Here is a 24030-nt window from a genome sequence, read left to right on the forward strand (position 1 = left end):
GAAACGATTACCTGACACGACGGGTTCTGAAAGGATCCACCCCCACACGATCATGAGCTTCTGAAGCTCCTAGGTTCCCACCAGATAACTGCAAAGGCTCTTCCGTCAGGGTGACCTGGGGCTTGCAACCACCTAACTCCTTTACATGCGAGAACCTCACCACTGGCATCGGAACCTTGGACAACTGCCTGGAAATTCATGGGCGCCGACCAACACTGCGTGCACTAAAGGCGATGCAAGAAATACGTCAATCAAACTCATTCCCCCAGGATGAAATCGAACGATTCGGGGCACCAGAACGACGTCCCCGGGATGTTACAGGAAATGACTGGCTGCGACAATGAGGCCCGTAGGTGAGCGTGTTCCCACGTGGACAGCTCTGGGCCGCCACTGGCTGCTGCGGCTTTCATCTGCTGCAGAAACCAGACATGCAAATGACAGAACAACAAGCGCAATAAAACGAGGGGCGAGCTCTGACCTCTGGGTCGGGAGTAGTGGGGAGGGGCCGTCATACCCCCATGCTGGACCTGGGTTCTGATGGACCAGCTTGTGCTGTGTTTACACTCCAGGCGCAAGTCAGCCTGCCAGGCAGGGGAACAGCGCTGCGACTGAGGGCTCAGCCCCCCCCCCAGCCAGCCCCATCTGCTCCTGCCAACCCTGTCTGTCCCTCCCGCTTCCCAGACACTGTTCTGGACCCGCTGCAGGTCAAAGGGCACCACCAACCTGCCACGATCTGCTGCCACGCTGCAACCTGAAGCCACGAAGGGTGCAAGAGCCAACCAGGTTTTTACATCGTCCCCCCCCCCGGCGCTACTCCACTGCAGGAAACCCAGTCCAGTATGCCCACAGGAATGCATTTGCATTTAATTATTTTGGAGATTGTTCTATCCCAAGAAATGTCAGGACATAGACCAAATCTGAACACGTAACAAAACACTAGCTGATAAAAAATATCCTACTGACACTGAGTTTTTTCCTCAAATATCGTAATTCAAATGATGTCTGCATAGGTAAGTCTTCCAGTTAGTGTTTTTATTACTATAAAGTAGTGCTGTCAAACGATAAATTTTTTTAATCAGATTAATCACAGGGTTGCTGTGGATTAATTTAGATTAATCACGATTAAATATCATTCATTTTTAATTTATATTAATCACAATTCATTTCGCATAAGCAAACGGACTCAAGAAAAAAGGGAATATATATGCACTTAAAATGTTTATTGAACATCTTGAACAGGAGTTGGATGCATTGCATCTGTGACAGAAGTGTAATACCTAGCAAGATGTTTTGCTTAGCCGGACAACTTGTCGTATTTAAGGTACCTCAGTTTAAATGGTATTTATCTTCGTTCACTTACAATTAGCCCGAACTACCGTAAATCCGACAAATAATCCGACTAATCATGAAATCCTGTTCTAGCCCGGTTAATTGCCATTGTTTGCAATATCAGTTAACACATTATGTTTAGTTTACATATAAAACTCCGTAGCAACACGTCCACAGATAAGTTGGAAGGTATAATGTGTGCGACCAATTTAATGAGCCACAAATGAGAAGTACTTAAATAGTATAAAATAGGGTGACCAGATAATCCATGTCAGGGAGGACACTTTGAGCTACTTCAGGTTTTACAAACTACTTTCAAATTGAAAGGCTCCTGTGCTCGGCTAATTAGTTCAGCTCTTCTTGTGCTTTGACTGGTTTATTTCCTTGACTGAAAGACTCATCCAGCTGTTTCACATTAACATTAGTGACACATGCATGATTATAGGAGACTGACCAATCAGCACACAGCAAGAACTCAGTGCTCAAGTGAAATCCAGGTCCGTTTAATTGAAATGGTAATTTACAATTCCTGTCCTAGCTCAGAGTGTCCTCCCTGACATGGATTATCTGGTCACCCTAGTATAAAACTACAACTTTCCCTTCTGTTGATAAAATACGCAGCCATCTTGGATTCTGAACTCGGGGTCCTCTGTGCTGCCCTGATATTTCTCGGATCTCCGAGAAACGGGAGCGCGTATGTTGTCACTTCCGGCTTCAAAACTCCGGAATACAACTCGGAATACGAGTTCCCAGGGCAAACGGAACGCACCAAAACTGCCCGAAATGGGTTGACAGAGACATTTCAAGGACTTTGAGTCATTCTGCGCTGCAGATGGGTTAATTGCGTTAATTTTAATCAGATTAATCATGATGATGGATTAATCCGCGTTAACCCGTTAATTGACAGCCCTACTATAAAGCCAAACTAAAATGCAACACAACCCTTCAAGACATACATATCCTACACCAATGCAGCATTAAAACTGAATGTTATAAGAAAAGTCACATGATAAAAGCCTTGAGACACATTAATGCAAATGAGCTCTAGTAGCTTTTTATCCTGCAGTAACCCAGGGTACATATTTCCCAAACACACAGGCAGCGTCGTGACGCTACAAAAGGGTGGTTATTTAGCTGGGGGAAACTTATTTGTTGTGCAGACATGAAGGATAAATTATTTATCTTCATATTTTACACCTTGCATAACATATCATTTTTCAACTAAGATGGCTGGTAGAATACACTTTGTTTTAACAATTCAAGTATTTTTTTTCCTTAATCATCCCTTAAGAGAATTTATATTACATAAGTACCTTTTATTATATCTGGCAGAACTTTTCCCAAACTGGGATTTATCGTCATGAAACAAAGCTATTCACGACAAGTTTTTTTCCATGAAAACAAATAAAATTCCTGTATCTGATCGCTTTGATAAACACACACACACACACACACACACACAAGTTGCTTCCTCAAGTAGTACTGAAAACAGCTTCGCCGCATCTCGAATTAGAAAATCATTCCTCTTACAATAGTCATCAGCCTTCGATGCAGTCAGGCCTACTGGAATTAGTGCGTCCCCTTTCAAGGTTACATGCTGCCATTGAGCTAATGCCCTTATCAAGCGACTGAAACCTCAACAAAATGTCTTTGTCTAAATTATACAAAGATAAAGTGCTCTTTGCAGAAAGAGCCATGTGTGGATGAGTGTCCTCTGACTGAAGAGCAGCTGCGAGGCATTTGTCTGGAATAATTAACGGGAGGCCTCTCCAGGTCCTCGTCCGTCTACGGGGCTGACTGATCACCGCCCGGCCATCCATAGAATCAACGCGTGTGAATTTCGGTCTCGACAAACATAAAGCAAGAAGCCCATGGCGTGTGAAACTGACGCAGCCCCGACGCGACACCGGCTCCGCGCACCTCCTGTTGCACAAATGCATTGAGTTGTGCAACTTTTTGAGCCCAGAGTAGCCTTAACCACACGTATGTGGTTCACTTCCTGTAAAGATTACAAAGCGTACAAACAACCGCTTGACATGAAGGCCTTGACGTTGACACATGTCGTTTGTATACAGACAACTGGAACCAAAACTGAAGAATGCAGAGTGAATGTTCATTCTCTACATAATACTGGAGTTCCACCCAGGTCTGAACGCTGCTACAGACTGGAATCATAGGTCTCATTCCTGTAACCCAGCACAGCAGACATCTTTGCACTGGTGCATTATCTGAACTACCCCCCACCACGCTCCCCAAAGATTAGTAGGAGGTCTGGGGCGAATCAGGCTGCCGTTTGGGAGATGAGAGAAGCCTCGCTAGGTGGCGGGACCGAGAGCCGCCTCAAAGGATGGGCCTCATGCGGCCACGCAGCTCCCTGGCCCCCCCTGCCCTCTCTCATAGCCAAATCTCAACATGGCAGCTTCCCGGACTCAGCTCCGGCAGTCAACACTGTCAGAGAGAGAAGCCCGTCATAGTGACAGAGAGCCCACCCCCTGCCGTGCACCTTGGCTGCTACACAGATGGAGGCAGAAGCAAAGTCATGTGACCTTCATCCCCCTCTTTCGGATTTAACGTTCCCGGATAATCTGTGACCTAATTAGCGAGGCGAGCCAGGGACAACGGGAAGGAATCAAGAGAGACATTGGGGAGGGGGGGGGGGTGCCTCAGAGTTTCTTTAAGAAGAAAGGCCAGCACCATCGTTCACTCCCACGTCTGCATGTCCGTCCAATGCTGGAGCGCACTGGCTCTGCGCATTTTAGCAGGCGGAAACAGGGCACCGTGCTCTCGAACCCTCCGCAATAACAGCCTGAAGAGCAGCGGCAGTGACAGAATCACTGTGTCTCAGCGCTGGCTGCGGTCCTGCAGGGCTCCCCAATGAGCCTCTCCCTCCTCCGCTCTGGCCTGACAGCAGGTATTCAGTATGGAGTCCACGGTTCCCCCCCCCCCCGCAGAGCTTAGCGACTGGGGGAAGCAACAAGCTGCCAGAGGCCAAGGAGATGCACAAGGAGAATGTGGTTTGTGTGTGTGTGTGTGTGTGTGTGTGTGTGTGTGTGTGTGTGTGTGTGTGTGTGAGAGAGAGAGACTCGATAAAAAAATAAAAAAAAAGGAAGGAGAAAAGAGGGAGACGGAGACACAGATATGGAAGCATTTGCATGATCATGCCCAGAAAGAAGATTTTTCCAGGGGGGGGGGGGGTCCAGGTGCCTGCTCCAGGAGGGGACCGGCGTCATGTCCCTCTGTCAGGCAGCAGCCGCGCATCAGCACCCAGCCCGGGGCCCACGTTGGGCTGCCTTCAAGGTCAGTGAAGGGCCCTGCAGAGCTGCCACAGCTTAGCAGCAAGCTAACAGCACCACCTTCCACTCCTGCGTGGCGCCACAGTGGTACAGTAGACAGCCAAGTACGTGTGGAATTTAATTATACATCCAACTCCACCACTCATGCTTTTATCATAATGCAGCTTTTCAGCGCGCTTCCGTTTCGATTTCCAAGCATCCTTCAAAGATCCGAGTCGATTCAAGACGCACATAAGGAAAGCTCCACCAGATCACAGGGGATCAAGTCCATCCATCTAGATTCAGCTTGTACACGATACAAACACAAATTCTATTTGAAAGGTTTTACGTATTAGATATCAGGTGTTGCCAAATTTGCCTGAATGTTAATTTTCAATTTCCATAGAACAACACTGGTTTTCACAGCCCCTAGTTTCAGTAAAATATCACCCCATTGATCACTCAAGGCAACGGACGTCGTAAACAAGCAAACATTTTGCACCAAGTCCAAACTTCAGGAAGATCAGTGTTTTTCCACCGTTTTTTGCACTGGAACATAAATCCAGCACCAATGCACTGTGATTTCACGTCATGGGATGGAGCACAGTCACTTGGATGTCTCCTTTGCGGGCATGAGGCTGAGCCAACAACCCAACCAATGATGATCCGCAGCAGAAGAGTCTGGGAAAATAATGTTTAAACTTCAGCAATGCTGAAGGGGAAGAGGGAAATTCACTGGCAGGTTCCAGTCTAAACAAATCACGTGAAACAGTACAATAATAAAGCAATATAGCACTATCCCAAACTAATCTTATAGCTAATCCTGGACCATAAACCTCCAGCCTCATCACACCAGCTCCTTAACCACTGAGGTAAACGCAACCCCTAATGTTCTCCGTGGTGGGGGGGTTGTATATTAAGAGTGTTAATCGTGCCAGAAGCATCCCTGCCATCTGTAAGCCCCCCCCCCCCTGCCTCCCAGTCCCAGACTGTGACCGGTTTCTGCCAGACAGGCATACAGACCGCGGACAGGAATCGGCCTCCCGCCATCAGCCGCATGGGCAGCGCCGATCCAGTGCCAGTGGAGGCCCGGCACGTCACCCACACCCCCGCGGGGCTCACTGCGACCACACAGCTAGAAAAAGCAGGAACAAGAGCCACACAATAAAGCAAGAATAAGACAAATCGATGATGACATCCAGTGACCGAGTTGTGCTGGAACGGACTACAATGTACCAATTGCAAGGAGTGTGTGTAACCCATGGAAGGTCAGGTTCTGGCCACTACATTAGTTCAAAATGTCCTAGTGATCAGCATAGCAGTGGGATAAGTCAGATGAAGGACACACCATGTCCCGAAATAGGCCAGCCTGTCCTACACAGCTCAGCAGGGCCTAAAGGGTGCAAGCAGGACCCACTGCATACTCCTGATGTACCGGAAGCTGGGGGGTGAGAGGAATCGCCAAACAGCTGGACTGAGAACGAAAATGAGTCACATGGCTTCTCATCCATTGGCTGCTCATTTAGTAAGACAGCCAGCTCTCTCGCTGTCACAAACCGGGCTGAACCAATAGGAATCTCCAAAGCAGAGGCTCATCGTTATATTTAAATAACCTCAGGAGGCCTTGGCTCAGCACGACCAACATAAATCCAGTTTCTGGGAGGGAGCAAAAATGTGGATTGTCTGGCAGGGAGCAAAAAAATGTACTGTCTGGGGGGTCCCCAAGGATGGGGTGGAGAAGCACTGACGGACAGCAAGCGGCACGGGCGTGTCGGCCTGCGTGAGCGTCTCTCTGCGGCGACCCCCCAGCGAGCGGGGGCTTATCAGTACCTCGCGGAAGGTTCCATATTTACAAAATGCTGACTCCAGGAGAAGCAGAGGTCACCACTGGGAATGCACATGGCCAGGTGGCTGCCACTTTAAGCTCACAGCGACGGTAGCAGGTCTCCATGAAGACACGGGAATCTCCTGAAGGGAGCCACCGTGTCTGGGGAAGCGCCGGCGTCTGGAAGCTGGTGCCACCTGCCACATTCAGCTTAAAATTTCATATATTCAACAGAAAAAGTTACATCCCCAGTTAGCCGACAGACATCACAGCTTCTCAAAGTTAAGCACAAGATATTCTTTTGACAATTTGTCACTTGCTGCTCTTAATCATTTCCCAGAATTGCCATAAAACTATTTTTGGGAAATGCTCCACCAAGCAGGGAGTGGATTATAACATCGTCTTTGGAAAGTACGCAGATCCTCACACGTTCTCCAAGCCAGTGGATTCATAAGCACACACCAGTTCAACCCATTTAGAAATGAGTCTACAGCACAAAATGTGGAAAAATAGAAGGGCTGAATACTTTTTTGAAGGGACTATATCGCTCTGATAATTAATGAAGCCATTTCACATAAATTAAAAATAAATCAGCAGATTTCAGAAGAAAAAAATGGAAATATTCCATCCCCTTTGTCCATACGTCATCTCTCGCTTCTGTAATTCCCTGAGTGTTTTCAGCAGAGGTGGATAGTTCAGGTCCAGAAAGTAAAAATTCAGACCAAGATTTCCTTTCAACCAACCAGCCTGAGTACTCTGTGACGGCGACGAGTACTGTGACGGTGACGAGTACTGTGACGGTGGCTATTTACACTCGACTGGCTCTTTAAAAGAAAATCTTGGTCTGAATTTTGAACTTTCTGCAGCTGAACCTTCCCCCTCTGCTTTTCAAGATGTCCCACTTCAGTACCGTGGGAATGTGTCTGCAGCAAATTTACTTGTTTGCACTATATGCATATTCATCTATACCACTGGTGTCAAACTCCAGTCCTGGGGGGCCAGAGCCCTGCACATTTTTGGGTTTCCCCTCATTTAACACACCTGATTCAACTCCTTGTGCTAATTATCACGCAGCTCTTGAGCTGAATCATTTGTTGCAGAACAGGGAAAGAACTAAGCTACACAGGGCTCCGGCCCCCCAGGACTGGATTTCGACACCCCAGATCTATACTCTAAATACTCGTTTAATGTATGCATCAGGATTTCCCCCAGGAGCGATAAAATTAAGATGATCAATTTTAAGATTAATATGGACTTCAGTGCCCCCAGGGGGGAGGTCTCCGGACTGAAGGAGAAGCCACTGTAGCCACAGAAATGGAAACAGACCCAGGAACAAAGTCACCACGCTCCACACAGCCATTCTGACCCTTCCCACGATACAAACAAGAGCTAACAAGTTAGAGAAGTCTGAGCATGAAACACGATCAACTAAAAACGGCCTTACTCATAGTTTTCTGGGAGATAAATGAACAGGCTACTGCGGTAGTGAGAGATGCCATCTCACTTCCCCATCCGTCGGGCTCTCTCACTCTAAAGGCACGTCTCGCGTCACGCCATAGGAGGCTAGGAGGTACCAGCATTCCGCGTACCGACACCTCCCTTCAGACAGCCATCAGAAGGAGCAGAGGTCAAGGGGGTCAGAGGCATTTTAACTGGACATTCAGGCCCCCGGCTTTTATTGAACCCCCCCCCCTCCCCCCCTCAGCCTACCTTGGGGAAACTCGAGACTAGGCTCTGTCAGCCAACACGAATAAGATGTGAGGAGCTGAAACAGGATTAAACATTCAAGAACCAGCCTTGTTGTGGATCACCAGCAGGGTCTCCCTACACTGCATAACCCACGCAGGTCAGCAGGGGGCGAGACTGAGCCTCACACGCAGCAGAAGTACCTACGCTGTGCTTTTGACAGCCAACGAACTCGCAGCAAATTCATTACCTTTGGGAACCTTTAGCATTGTGTGTGCAAGATTAGACGGCGATCATTCCGTTCTGTCCAAAAACCCAGCTGTACTCAGGTTCGCCATCCATCAATACAGAACATAGTTTGAAACGGGGCCGAGCAATTAGTCGAATTTTTCAATTATGATACTGGCTTCCAAAGATCATCCAAACAAAATTCCAGATGATTATTCTGCCACATTTCCTTTCTCAACACTGCTCATGTTTGGCGTTATTAACCCAGTGCCTCCCTGCCCAGCTACGCTTTCTTTGTTTTTCAGTTGAATTATATGTAGAGTTGTAGGAAACCCACTGTCAGACAAATGTTTTTAGAAATCCAATAAATGCATGATGATTACTCATTGACTTTGGAAATTGTGTTAAATAATTGTGATCCCGATATTGACCAAAAATAAATCATTATCGTAATCTTTGCCATAAATCGAGCAGCCCTAGTTTAAAAGCTCCTAATATATCACTGAGCATACTCACTCACAGGAAAATCACACTGACACTCCCCGCGAGACCTAATATTGCGGCACATTAGTCTTTTAGCCAAAACTGTTAGAGTCCACACAAACCATATGCTTTCTTGTTCCTCATGATTACCCCCCCATAAAAACAGACACACACCAATTCTTTCAGCCTATTATAAAGAGAATCGCAGGCCTGCATTTTTAATGTAAGGCGTCTGCTGAAAAGGTACAGGGCATCCTAAACATTCACCAGCTTACTGGCAGTGCTCCAGAGCATGCAGCATGCATCGTGCCCTCGTTCTCCAGAGCATGCAGCATGCCCTCGTGCTCCAGAGCATGCAGCATGCATCGTGCCCTCGTGCTCCAGAGCATGCAGCATGCATCGTGCCCTCGTTCTCCAGAGGCCATGCTGGTTCTGCTCTTATTCGCATGCCAGTCGTCGTATGACTCACGAAACACAATTAAGTTACAGGCTCCTTCATTTACAGATACGCTACAAAGAGAGACGACAGTTTGCTGGAAAGGGAACGATCCACCACTTCGCAGGCCGCGACACAATGATGACCCGGCGCGTCCAAGGGGAGCTCAGACCCACATGCACACGGAGGGGTACCAGCGGCTGCCGGCCAGCCGCGATCGATACCATCAACCCCCAATTTGTTTAGCAACCTCCCGAGTCCTGCGGTGGAAATCGGAGGCGACATGAAGCACTTGTTATTCTTCCAGCCAAGTTCTATGACCTGATTCCCAGATCTGGGCCAGATGTCTGAAATCCATCACGGCAGCAGGATCCCTTTCGCAGGTTGTGTTGTGTTGCTCTCCCACCCAACATTGCATTGAATATCAATGGGGTCGACCTCAGCGAGGCTGATTAATTGCTCAAAGCATAGCCTGGGATTAGGAGGCTGGTCTGTCGGCCAGACATTTTAGGGCATTGTCATTTGGCCATGACAGCTACGCTAGGTTGGCGTTATCCAGTTACAATGTTGAGATTTTTGTTGTCCTTCAAAAGGCACAACTCCTACTGACAAAGCCCAATGCTCTTTAAAATAAAAAAAATAAATAAAAAAAATGCCATTCCTGTTGCTAGGCAATGACAAAGTTCAGGCAAGTCTTACGATGGGTTTGTAAGGCCTTCCCCCACCCCCAACAACTGCACTCTGATAGAATCGGATCAGCTGTAGGTGGTTAAAGCTTTTGCAACATTCACAAGTACTGGTTACCAAACGCCGGATGATGTAACTTCACCTGACTCTGGCGAAAACTCTGATAGGTTTAAATGGATTCCGGTATTGGCTGTTTATTAATGTCTTGTTTCCTTAATACAAGCCCTGGGGATATTTCAGAGTAACTACTGCATGTTAATTAACTTGTTGTGAATTCAGGTGCTCGAGCCCTGTCCTCTGAGTGCCTTAAGCACTGCGCCCCCTGTTGAATACCCCCCATTCATGACAGTTAGTGAGGACTCCCATTTAAAGCCACCAATCCAGTGATGCACAGGCCACACTGCATCTCATAATTTTACACAACAGGATAGGCTTGGGCAGTATTATAATAAAACTGCATCTCGCAGAATTTTGGTAACAAAATTAGCCATTTTATTGCCAAGATTTCAAAATACTGGAATAGCACTGCATTTGAAAATACCATCAAAATAGAGCACACCATGATTCGATGTCTGGACGGTATGATGGTATGAAGAATTAGATACTGCCCAACCCTACATGAGGAAACCCCCCCTGCACTGAGAGTTTTGGACAGCAGGTTCAAACAAGGCAATGACCACCCACACCATGCAGTGCACTGACAAGAGCATAAGCAGAGTTTGTGGCCCTCTGGGAAACGCAGTGACATCTCCTGGCTACAACTCACTGCCGGATGAATGATCGTTGCATTCTATGAAGCACGTGGTTCCTCTTCAGCAAACAAGGCAGGGCTACCAAGCCGCATATCTGCAGACTGGATGTGTGTGTGTGTGTGTGTGTGTGTGTGTTGGGGGGGGGGGCACAATATTACACAGCAGATTGCACACACCAGCCATTTCTGTATAGTACACACGGCACAGAATAGCAATAACTGAAAGACAATGGCAGGGACCCCAAGGAATCTGTGACAGCTAATCGGGGAATCCGTTCAAAGGCGCCAAATTGCACCGGGCGCATGTACAACATGCAAAAGGTCACTCCTCTGACAGAATTTCCAATCCCCTCAGGAAAAATGGATCTTGATCAAAATAAGCCCCCGTCTGCAGTTACGTTTCCCGCAGCTCAAACAGCAGCTGCCAGCTGCTCTCCCGGCCTACATGGGCACCATAAACCCTCACGATCCCAGCAGGGCGCTTTTCAGTCATGTCACCAGCATCATGAAGACTTCACAGAACATCCATGGATTTCATTGTGGGGATAATGCTTCAGTTGTCTCTTTACCCTACTCTATTCCCGATAGGAAGCTGGGAGGAAGAAAAAATGTGGACCGCTTCCCCTCCGCACCCCCACCTCCTATCTAACTAGGCCATGCTCCCTTCTCCCCGCTCCTGCAGCTGCTCTAGATGGCCTGACTTTTCTACATCTTCTGTTCAAAGCTTCCACCAGCTCCAGAAGCCTGCGTGGAGAAGCCCAGTGGCAGCACCTGCTCTTCTCCTGCCGCTCCACCAATCGACCGAGGTCCCGAAGCACAATGAAATGCTTGACCCCCGGCTCTGCTCCCATTCTGCCATACAGTTCTCAGCAAACATGGCGGTCGAGTTATGGGTCTCCCACTTTCTTTGGGACTTTGGCAGCCCCGCAAAGCAAACATGTGTTTGGAGCCTGCATAAAAAGGCAGGAGACCAAGTAGAGAGCTCAGTTCCTCTGCCCTTCACTCACCACCACAGACCAGACTGGCCAAGCCACAGGAGACATGAGTGAGCCTCAGCAGAGGGCAAAGGAAATCAGAAGACTTCAAGTTTTTCTTAGTCCTGCGAGATTGAAGCAAAAGGTGACAGAGGCTGCTCAGTTTAAATCTACCAAAACAGAGTGTGTGTGTGTGTGTGTGTGTTTGCATGCAATGTAAACTCAGTTCACCTCCTCAGAGGTGTAAACAGAAACAGGCTTCTCAGGGACGATGGAAAGGCAAGTCCCCCCCCCCCCCCCCCCCGAACACACATGCCACTGCATTAACCAGCCCACACCACAGAATGGTCAACAGAAATTAACCCTGGATAATTGTGATGATTGTAATAATTTAAGCCCAACCCCCAAAAAAAAAATAACTTCTGAAGCAACTCCCACCCACACAGCTTCCCCAAATAACGAGATGATGAACCGGACATTTGCCAGTGGTTGTAGAGAGGATGGACGGCCTCTTGTGAAACTGCTAACTGCTTTTCACTTTTGGGGGGGGCTTCACCTTTCTGCAGGCTGCAAAGCCGGCTAAACGGCTAGGGAAGGAAACAATTTACGTAGTCAGATTGCCCCACCAGGTCCGGCAAGGGTCCTTATAGCCATTATCACGGGGCTGTTTTCTAAGTGCTCATTGCGTAAATGCTTCCTGTGTCGGATAAGGACTGCGTAGCCCCTTCATGCGACGGTGCCGCACTCTGACGGAGAATGAGCCCGTAAGCCCCCGATGTTCCAACCAAGGAATTAATTACGCTACGGATCGGATCGCTTTTTCACCCCGAACGCCAAAAAAAAAAAACGTAACCGGCAGACACAAAGCACAACGGAGCCTTTATGTTTACAGTAGCACTTCCGCAGTTTGGTTTAGCCCAGCGAACCATTTGCACTGGAAATGCCTTCGCATTTAACGAGAATATCAGTTAACGAGGATGTCTGTTGGAATGTGATCCTGGGTGTGCAGCAGCTCAGCAACACAAGCTAACAAAAACGGGCTGTGCTGGAATGTCAGGATATCAGTTTTAAGAATTAAAATAAATAAAAAACTAAAAAAAGAAAGTAGGTGTCATACTGGTTATGAAGTCAGATGACAGATGATGGTTTACAGGTCCAAATTCCAGTAGTGGACCTAGCGCCTGTGAGTATAGCCTGATGAACTGCAATTGAGCTGGAACTGTTAACTGGAAGTAGATCATTAAATGGCTACAGGATTAGAGACAAAAATGACAAGAGTTTTCAACATGATACAGACCATCCTGAAATTAAACAGTTTTGCAAGATCGTCGCCCATACAGCATTTTATAAGACGGAACTAGATTTACCGGTAGCTCAGTGGCCCATGAAGGTTAGTATCAAATTCCAGCCTTGCTGAATTTTTAAGGGTTACTTCCCCATTTCTACAATGAGCTATTTTGGCCCAAAGGAGGAGGAGGAGGAGGAGGGAAAAAAAAAAAAAAGCTTCTACAGCAAAACCTCAGGCCGTTGTTGAAGGATGCAAGACAACACACAAACATCCCAGAAATTCTGGGAGGCCCAGGTGATGAATCACACCTCTCCGACATCACAGAGCAGCGATCATTGTGTTGGGTACTATACTACCTCACAATAAACACTGCAAACAGTTTGGTGCAAATACGTGTCACACTGCAAGCGGCTGTCTGGCATATTTACAGGGCAGCGACATCCTGTGATAGAATCTCTTGGCCAGTTCTCAAATAGTTGACCCTGTGAGTGCCCCCCCCCCCCCAGTCTTGGATTATATGGCGATTGCACATATCAAGTAGATAAAATGATAACTAAGGGTCCAAAGAATGACTACATAGCCACTCACCCTAAAGTCACCCACCATTCCGAGCAAACACACACTTATCTTCCTGTACAGCTGTACTCCTAAGGATGAACTAATCTAGTCAGATTGATGGATCACTAAACCTTCAGTTTTATCAAGAATACTGAGAGGCGCTGGCATGATAGGCACAGAGAATCTGGACAGTCCTGTAATTTATAAGACAAGTGTTCATGAACCTCGCCCAGGATGAATCAGCTTTCCTGTCCATTTTAATTGCAGCGTCATAAATTTTCAAAAAGAACCGTGGAGGAATTCAGAAAATATTTGGACATACATAGAAGATCGTATAACATAGATTCTCTGCGAAATTAACCTATAAAATAAACGCAGCATAAATTACGTATTTTGTTTTACCAGTGTATACTAACTGTATGGGGAAAAAACGGAGTAGACGAGCTCGCATTATTTTCCTGTTCAATAACGCCCTCTAGCGAGGAGGAGAAGCAAAAGATGGAAGCGCACTGCGGCGCGTCGACGTGCTTGTTTTTTAAACTTACAAAAAAAAAATGAAGATTCGCACTGCTTACATTTACAAAACCGACATCCATTCATACTGACCGATACATGTAAAATAATTGGAGTCGAGTTTGACGCATAAAAACGTCTTATGATGGCGGCACTACTAAGATATAAATTCTTGAATCTATACATTTTATATATTTGGCGGACACTTTTATCAAAGGTGACATACAGTTGAGAAGGCAGGGTCGGCCAGTCCCTGGCGCAGTTTGGGGTTAAGGGCTTTGCTCAGGGGCCCAACGGTATAATCTGTAAGACGATCGTGCGATCTTCCCATGACAGACACAGCCTTCTAACCCACACACACACGTTCCTGATGGACTAACCTTCCATATCTCCTCATCCAGTACGATCTCGCAGTCTAACCCAGGATTCATGGGCAGGGGAAACCCGGGACCATCTTGCCAGGCCATCGAGGGCACACTACGGGAAATTCAGATCGACCAGCTGGATGAAGAAACAGGGCATGCAAACGCTACTCACCAGGCCGGGGTCACCCCAGGCCACCATCCCATCCGCCTGTCAATTATAATCCACCGTGGTTTAAAATGTGTGGATATGAGCAGTAGAACGGCTAGAAGATTCTACTCGTTTATTTGTTTGAATAAGAAGACTAAGACATTTACTTACTCAAACCGATTAGGCCTATTTATATAAAAGTTACTTAGAATTACTTTCAGGAAATATGCATCTAAAATGTATAAGTGTTTGATACTAAAAAGAAACAACGGTAATTTACACAAACCCCAATAAACCTTCGCCTAGATCTTGCGTAAAGTGTCAAATCACTGTCCGGATAAAGTCAATATCCCTTAAAGTTTAATCGATTGCAAGCCGAGTTGGGACGAACGCCGACACAGCCGGTCGCCAGCAGCCCGACGAGCTGATTTACTCCCTACAAACATCGCCGATTATAGAGAAGTAACATGCAGCTCTGCGTGTTACAAAGACGAAACTGTTTTTCATTCACTTACCACAGTTGATCAGCGAATCATCGTCCGCACGTTGAGCCGCGATGAAACCTGCACCCTGGGCTCCTTCACAAAATAAGATGCGGTACATTCGTTCCTCTCCTCCACCACCATTTTCTTGGAAATTGATTCCTTACTGCCTACCTTAAGATACTCTCAGAAACAACGACGGCAATTAAACAATCATGCTATCATAACGGTGCAGAACAGATATTCGTTTGTTGGAATAAATACCTTTAGAAAGCGAAAATGAGCTACGGTCGATAAGCGCCATGGAAATGCGTGTAATAAAAATAAACTGAGCTGAATCGATCGGCACCAAAAGTGTTTCAAGTCTGAACTCTCAAGAAGTATTAATACGTGCGTTTTGTAAGCCTTCGAAGCGTTTGCAGACGCTAAGTGTAGGGTGGGTTATGCGTGCGTATGTCCGTAAGGTTATGGGTATTAAATTCAGTAATAATTTCATTATGCTAATAATCAAGTCTATATTGATATGGATGTAATAATTATCCTTGTATTATGTTTATACCTTAAATTAATGAATCTGCTGCATTGAAAATTAGTATTTTTGGATAAATGTCTAACAGCAGGAAGGCCGAGCGAATGAACTAATGATGTTTTGGCAGGTATACCACTGATCAGACCACATAAAACACCGCATGAACCATTTTGGTCTTGCGTCGGCTGCTTCCACTTGGGTGTCTTGTGATGCAGAATGTGACCCCCTCTCAGCTTGTGATAACGTGCAGCCGCTCGTCAAGGTAAAATCAAACACTCAGATTTGAGGAATCGTTACTTAATCATGTGTGCGAATTTGTGACTAATGTCCATTCAGGAAAAACTGGAATAATATATGCAAAAAAATCCCTTTTTTTGTTTGCTGGGGTCTGAGTATTTCCCAACACATTTGCTTGCATTAATGAGATGCTTAAATACACATTTAACATAAAAGTCACTGTAAATGATAGATTCCAGATCTGCTTGGAAAATGGTCAGATCTGAATGGCACATATAAAAGGAGAAAACAGCTAAGCTTGATTTGTATTGGTAGCACTGCCATACAGTCATCCTTGGTGTATAGATAATTTTACACAAATCACCCACTGAGTAATTCATGCATGCGATCATAAGTATAATGACTGGTACCAGCCCTAGGCAAGCGTCACCCCCCCCCCACCAGTGCAAGGCAAAGTGAAATTGGCTGGCAAATTGGGTTCCCCTTAAAAGCTGGTGCCCCAGGCGGCTGCCTATGTCACCTATAGGATTGACCCACTCTGATGATTATATCAGTAGTTAGTCATTCTGATTCAGATGCAGTTCTTTGACTTTTTCTGTTGTAAAGCCCACCACAGTTCTTGCGTCACCATTTATAAATGGCTGTAGTTACTCTAGAAGCAAGTTTGCATCTTCCTCTCATTCTACCAATCATATTAATAGTGATTAAACTGACAGGCTCACGGCCAGTGTACCAAACAAAGGGTGACCAAGTCAAACTGATCCACCAGTCACGGCCAGTGTACTGAACAAAGGGTGACCAAGTCAAACTGATCCACCAGTCACTGCCAGCGTACCAAACAAAGGCTGACCAAGTCAAACTGGTCCACCAGTCACGGCCAGCGTACCAAACAAAGGCTGACCAAGTCAAACTGGTCCACCAGTCACGGCCAGCGTACCAAACAAAGGGTGACCAAGTCAAACTGGTCCACCAGTCACGGCCAACGTACCAAACAAAGGGTGACCAAGTCAAACTGATCCACCAGTCACGGCCAGTGTACCGAACAAAGGGTGACCAAGTCAAACTGATCCACCAGTCACTGCCAGCGTACCAAACAAAGGCTGACCAAGTCAAACTGGTCCACCAGTCACGGCCAGCGTACCAAACAAAGGGTGACCAAGTCAAACTGATCCACCAGTCACGGCCAGTGTACCGAACAAAGGGTGACCAAGTCAAACTGATCCACCAGTCACTGCCAGCGTACCAAACAAAGGCTGACCAAGTCAAACTGGTCCACCAGTCACGGCCAGCGTACCAAACAAAGGGTGACCAAGTCAAACTGATCCACCAGTCACGGCCAGTGTACCAAACAAAGGCTGACCAAGTCAAACTGATCCACCAGTCACTGCCAGCGTATCAAACAAAGGCTGACCAAGTCAAACTGGTCCACCAGTCACGGCCAACGTACCAAACAAAGGGTGACCAAGTCAAACTGATCCACCAGTCACGGCCAGTGTACCAAACAAAGGCTGACCAAGTCAAACTGATCCACCAGTCACGGCCAGTGTACCAAACAAAGGGTGACCAAGTCAAACTGATCCACCAGTCACGGCCAGCGTACCAATCAAAGGGTGACCAATTCAAACTGATCCACGAGTCACGGCCAGCGTACCAAACAAAGGTAGACCAATATTCCATTAAAAAGCATCCCTCCCGGAATCTAGGTTTTCAGAAAAATGCCTCAGAATGAAGAGACCATAGCGATTTGACCCCTACCTGGTAGTAATAGCCATTGTCAGTCCCGTAAGGTCGGAGTGGGATGCTGCCCGATGTCCGGAGGGTCCCCTCACAACCTATATGGACAGAAATCAGGCACATATGCTAATTACTCATTACTATAATCATATACAGTAAGCATATACAGTATTTGATTAACAATCTTAGTTGACTAGCATCAAGTACAATTTCTGCAATTTCTATAGGCAAATATTGTAAATTAAAGTAGGCATTTACATAAAAGCTCTATTTCTTAATTACAGCCCACTGATGTCCTTTTTATAGTGAAATAAGTCCATCAACACCTTGAGCATCCATTCTGAAAAACATGGCAAACCAAGACTATGGAAGTTAATGGACGGAGATAATTACTGAATTCCCAGAGACACAAAGATCATTTTTAAGGAGCCCCAGAAATCAAGTAGTAGATTTTAGTATTGTAGGTCACCCAATACTAAACACACAGTCAAGGCAAATTATTTTACAAACATCATAATAAACGTAATCTGTGCACATGATATCTCAAGCTGCTCAAGGATATCACATCAGCTCAAGCTGAATGAAACATTCAAAGAAAAGATATTCTTTCACTCATGTTACAACTGTCTAAGGATGTGTATCCTTGACTGATACAGTGCGCTATTGTTATTGAGCATTGTTATTGGATTTCATACTTTGATGTAATATTAATCGTATGATGCATTTAAATATTGTGCCGTATGCCAAGAAACTTATACTAGCGGCATGGTTCAAATTACAGGGAAGCTAAGGAGCGCTCAGCTCCACTGAAAAGGATAGGGGCCCCCCCTGAAGAACTCCCCTGAGACCTTTAGGGGGAGCTCTAAAAAATTGCCCTTTTGTGTTATAGGCTGTATAACCTATATCAGGGGTGAGCAATCTTATCCGCAAAGGGCCGGTGTGTATGCAGGTTTTTGGGGTAAGCTTTAGGTCGGCTGTTCAAACCCAGGTGTGAGGACTCTTCAGCCAATCAGTCCTCTACTCAGTAATCTAATTAGGGAGTTGCAGTGAAAACTCGCATACACTGTGGCCCATTCTGGATAAGATTGCCCGCTCCTGACCTATATATTTAAGTTATATATCTAGGCTCCTGAAATAAAACAATAGTATAAATATGTCTGTGTTGTGTGTTTCTTCGCTCACTAATTAATAAAATTCTGTGTCTATTGTGCCTATATGAAATGTTACTGATGGTATTAACTGGCTGCAGTAGTAACAGTAGAATGTTTTTCACAAAGACCCTGTGATTGACCACGCTGCCGCACACTTGTATGCATGAGTGTGCATGTGACTGCACACCGGAAAACAGGGCTCCCCCGAAAGCCTCTGTGTGACTCGAAGCCTGACTAAGCCGTAATTCAAACTTTTATTTGACATTATAATTAAGCTCCTTCATCCTATGCAGTCCTCTTTACTTCTACCCTGCCTAGACTCTAACATTACTGCATGTGGGGCAATTTTCGGCAGCGGAGGGGGGCCTAAGACAGCCCACATTTATAAAACCTGTGTTCATGGTTAAAACAGGGTCTAATTGGTGCCAGTTTGGAATTATCTGATCTGCCGAACAAGAGAACGCGGGAGGCGGGGGGGGGCATTCATCATTGCCCCAGATTCCCAAACAGCCGCAGAAGGAGACGGATGCCCCAGTGCTCATTAATGCGATAATCGGCCGGGTGGGCGCCCTCATTCAGTCCTGCGTCGTGCGGCTGCTGCGAGATGCGATTGGCTCACGGCCCACTCTCTGCCTGGAGTCCCCAGCGGCAGGGTGTCTGCTGTTAACGTGCCCGGCTGGGCCTTCCAGAAATCCCACATGGTCACCTGTAGCTGTGACTCCCCGGGCAACGGATGTTGTGGGTACAGCAGCAGAGAGAGAGTTTCAGGAGAACGTGCAGCACATGGACTCATCCCTCAGGGAGCCGCTGGTCCCTGCAGAGGCTTGTTTGCATCATTGTTGAATCTTAACTTGAGTTGCTCCAGTACAATGTCCAGCTGAATGAAGCAACTAAACTTTAATATATGATGTGGCTAAGGATTCATTTTTTTCTCTATTTAAAAGCTGATATTGGACTTACACTCACAACCTGTCATCGTAAAGAAAAACAGCTTTATGGAAGAACAGCTTTATGGAAGAACAGCTTTATGGAAGAACAGCTTTATGGAACCTTCCATCCATTTTCTGAAACTGCGTGTCCTACTCAGGGTTGTGGGGGTCTGGAGCCGATCCTGGAGGTTATGGGTGCAAGGTGGGGAACAACCCAAATGGGGTGCCAACCCATCACAGGGCACACTCACACACTCATACACACACTCATACACTCATACACACATTCACACACTCATACACACACTCACACACTCATTCACACACTCACACACTCATACACACACTCATACACACATTCACACACTCATACACACACTCACACACTCATACACACACTCACACACTCATACACACACTCACACACTCATACACACACTCATACACACATTCACACACTCATACACACACTCACACACTCATACACACACTCACACACTCACACACTCATACACACATTCACACACTCATACACACACTCACACACTCATTCACACACTCATACACACATTCACACACTCATACACACACTCACACACTCATACACACACTCACACACTCATACACACACTCACACACTCATTCACACACTCACACACTCATACACACACTCATACACACACTCACACACTCACACACTCATACACACATTCACACACTCATACACACACTCACACACTCATTCACACACTCACACACTCATACACACACTCATACACACATTCACACACTCATACACACACTCACACACTCATACACACACTCACACACTCATACACACATTCACACACTCATACACACACTCACACACTCATTCACACACTCACACACTCATACACACACTCATACACACATTCACACACTCATACACACACTCACACACTCATACACACACTCACACACTCATACACACACTCACACACTCATACACACACTCATACACACATTCACACACTCATACACACACTCACACACTCATACACACACTCACACACTCATACACACATTCACACAGGCAATTTGGCAATCCCAATTAACCTCAGTATGTTTTTGGACTGTGGGGGGCTGGAGTGCCTGGAGGAATCCCCATGATGACACGGGGAGAACATGCAAACTCCAAGCAGATGGAGCCATGGAGGAGACTTCATCTCTGGTCCCAGAGGCGTGAGGCAACAGCGGTAACCAGTGCTCCACCTGAATATCAAAATACCAAGATCTCTAAAAGATGTACAGTACTGTGCAGAGGTACTGAGCAAATACACACCAGATCGACAGCTTTTAACATTTTTTTCAGTATGATAACTTGCATCTGTTGTCTCCGGTTGAAAGATATCACAGTAACTGCACTCTGTCCCCTGTAGTCTTTACAAGGAGAATTCTGCTCAGTAGCTGTTTACTCAAGAAGTTTGTACTAATAAGAAAGCCTGTCTCCTGGCTGCTATTTGGCTGTGATTGCTACAATAAAACTTTAGTGCTCCAGACACAAAAGCTTTATGAAGTGCAGGGGCCTTAAATGGGCTAATGGATCTGCCTCTCCAAGCTACATCCTCCATTACTTCTCTGTCACATTTATTGCTTCTGGAAAGAAATGCAGGTATGTGGTCATTTCTAATGGGCACATCTTCTTTAGTTTTTCTTTCCTCTGATTTAATATTCTCTACTACATTATTATTATTATTATTATTATTGTTGTTGTTGTTGTAACAACATGGAGCCAAAGGTGTTTTCTTTCAAACGTCATGTTTCTTTTTTTTTATGCCATGTGATCAGGCTTTGTCATCTCATTAAATCGCACAGTGTCACCAATCCATTTCTATAACCAAAGCATGAGGCGGGGGATGCTCTATAAGTGATGTAGAGATACCAGGTCGCTCGATTGTCGTTGATGCGTAGCCAGTGCTACCCCAGGGAGGGGAACCCTACAGGCATGAGCATGCAGTGCCACCACGTCACTGCAATACCATATAATTAAACACTACAGAAACACCTACATCATGCACACTGCCCCTCCTGGAGCTTTTGGCTCTGCGTGCTTCATGTATTAAGTCAGAGTTACAAAGCTCTCTGGTGTAACAGTAGGCTGCTGGCATTTAAGGGCAGGTGTACCTAACATAATGCCCACTGAGAAAATATTCTACGTACATTCAGTACCACTTGCAGGTGCCTCTGCAAAGCACCCAGCAGTAGTGATTAAAACATTTGGAAGTCACAGAAGGTAAGGGCAGCTCTTAATGTAGAGGGAGGTATAACAGGTACAGCCTGGCCAAACCCAGGATGCCATCTGAATTACTCACGATAAAACAGTTACTGTGATTAACTGGGTAAATATCCATCTAATTCCTGTAACTGCTTGATCTATTCAGGGTTGTGGAGGGAACAACCCATGATGGGGAAACCAACCCATTGCAGAGCACACTCACACACCATATATACCTGTGGGTAGTTCAGTGACTCTAAGTAAGCTCAGCATGTTTTTGGACTGGGGGGGGGGGGGGTGCCAGATTACCTGGAGGAACCACCATGTGGAGAACGCATATGGAGCCAGAGCAGATACCACTAACCACTAACCACTGCGTCACCAAACCCTGTCTGGATATTTATAATGTTTATAGCAATGATTATTTTCCCCACTTAGTGACACATTGAATGTGGAAGTCCTCCCTCTCTGAGTCACCCGTCACTTCTTTAAGACTTTACTGTAATATATCACATCAGTCTAGAGTATACAATGACCTTAGTACTAAGTAGCTATTAAACAGAGCGTGTGAGTAGATCTTGTGAGGGTACGGCTACTTATAGTGTCTGCCAAGGTTCAGGTACTGACTCACATCACTTCTGAACACTAAGGTACAGTTTTCTGCACAGCTGATTGGTTGGTTTATGATTGGCAGTTTTAAAAATACACATAATAATGTTTCTTAAAACACTGGAAATCCACAAAATATCAAACTCATATCAAAATCATGTATTTCAAAAAATGTATCTTACCCAGGGGTGGCAGACAATATGTTCCTTCAGAACATATTGTTGGGCAGTGGTGGCTTAATGGTTTAAAGGGAAGCACACTTGTAATTGAAAGACTGCTGGTTTGAATCCCCGACCAGCAAGACACCACTGAGGTACCCTGAGTGAGGTACTGGTCCCCGGGCGCTGAACTAGCTGCCCCCTGTTATGTCACATATGGGTTAAATGCAGAGGACACATTTTGTTGTGGTGTGTCAACACTGATCACCTAAGTTCTAAACATGACAGAGTATGCTTTCTGCAATTAGACAGTATAATCCATATGCTTTCTGTAAGGGTTACCTTTGCATAAATGCATCATATAAGGCTCTCACCTTTGATTGTGAAAACTCCATGACAGAAATCTTTGAAGTTGATCCTGCCTTGTGCATGGGGGTCCAAGTATTTTGCAAACTTTTTTACCTGGGGAAAGAGAAGACTTACTGTATATAAGATCCGACAACGGACTTATAGTCCTTGAAGTTGAAGAAGATCAGAGCTTTAAGTATTAATCAACATGGCATGCTCATCAACTAACACTGAGTGTCTGAAGTTTACATGTCTTTCAATTCAATGGTTTTGATGGTCAAGATGCTCCATTTACACATATAAAACTATCCATTTGAAAGTCAAACGTGGCCAACAGTTGCCAGAGGTCACCAACTGTAATAACTCAGTGCTGAAAAATGTCAGGCCCTGAGTCAGACCAGTTCCGTCTGCAGCACTGCACTGGGAAATGCTGTGTGACTCAGCAGGACCAGACCAGTTTTAGAGTCTTTGCTGAGTAAGTGCACTGTACAAACAAATAATATTTATAATTTCTCTGATCTCAGATTCAGCTCCCACATGAATATTCTATTTTGGAGAAGTAAAGCACATTCTGCATTAATTATGAGGCGTCATGCTGGGACAGGCCTGTTCCACAGCCGTGAATCGGGCATCTCCCAAGGTCATCGGCAGAGAAACCGAGCTAGTGTGCTATAAAAACCGGACATTTTTTTTGTGGCTCAGGGGCATCCCTGATAAACTGCTGAGGAGCTGCCTTGGCGAGGTGCCTCACCTCCTGGCAACTAAACCTGCTTAGGAAATTTATTTCTCTGCGACGAATTTGGCTGCTCTCAAGTAGAGACCTCAAGAGATAAAAGGGAGACTTCCCAGTAACTTTCCGGGACGTTGAGGGATGGCAGGTGTGTTGAGATGCTGTGGGTGTCTAAGGGTTCTTGTGGGCACTGAAGGGCCAGCAGAAGATACAGACTGAACTGCAGGATGGAAAGAAATCCGCCACCCTCGCAGTGACAGTGTCCACTGAGAGCATCCACTTTACTATTTAGCATCAAGGTCGCAGACATCCAAACATGCCCA

At 46.0% G+C, this 24030-nt stretch overlaps 1 protein-coding gene across 6 annotated transcripts in view; it reads right to left on the reverse strand.

Annotated features, from left to right (window-relative positions):
* The window catches only part of rab11fip4b (RAB11 family interacting protein 4 (class II) b), an 84085-nt gene that overhangs the window by 54412 nt on the left and 5643 nt on the right, over positions 1 to 24030 (reverse strand). For 4 of the 6 annotated variants that reach the window (XM_072712151.1, XM_072712152.1, XM_023791740.2 and 1 more), the window contains exons 2-3: positions 23004 to 23091; positions 17547 to 17623 (exon numbers count right to left, since the gene is read on the reverse strand). In XM_072712151.1, coding sequence (XP_072568252.1) covers positions 17547 to 17623; positions 23004 to 23091 — 165 coding nt within the window. Of the gene's footprint in view, positions 1 to 14410; positions 14508 to 15058; positions 16091 to 17546; positions 17624 to 23003; positions 23092 to 24030 lie in introns of those variants that run through there. The other 2 variants (XM_072712153.1, XM_023791742.2) reach the window with 2 other exon arrangements.

The sequence above is a fragment of the Paramormyrops kingsleyae genome, chromosome 5 (genome assembly GCF_048594095.1).
Source record: "Paramormyrops kingsleyae isolate MSU_618 chromosome 5, PKINGS_0.4, whole genome shotgun sequence".
NCBI lineage: Eukaryota > Metazoa > Chordata > Actinopteri > Osteoglossiformes > Mormyridae > Paramormyrops > Paramormyrops kingsleyae.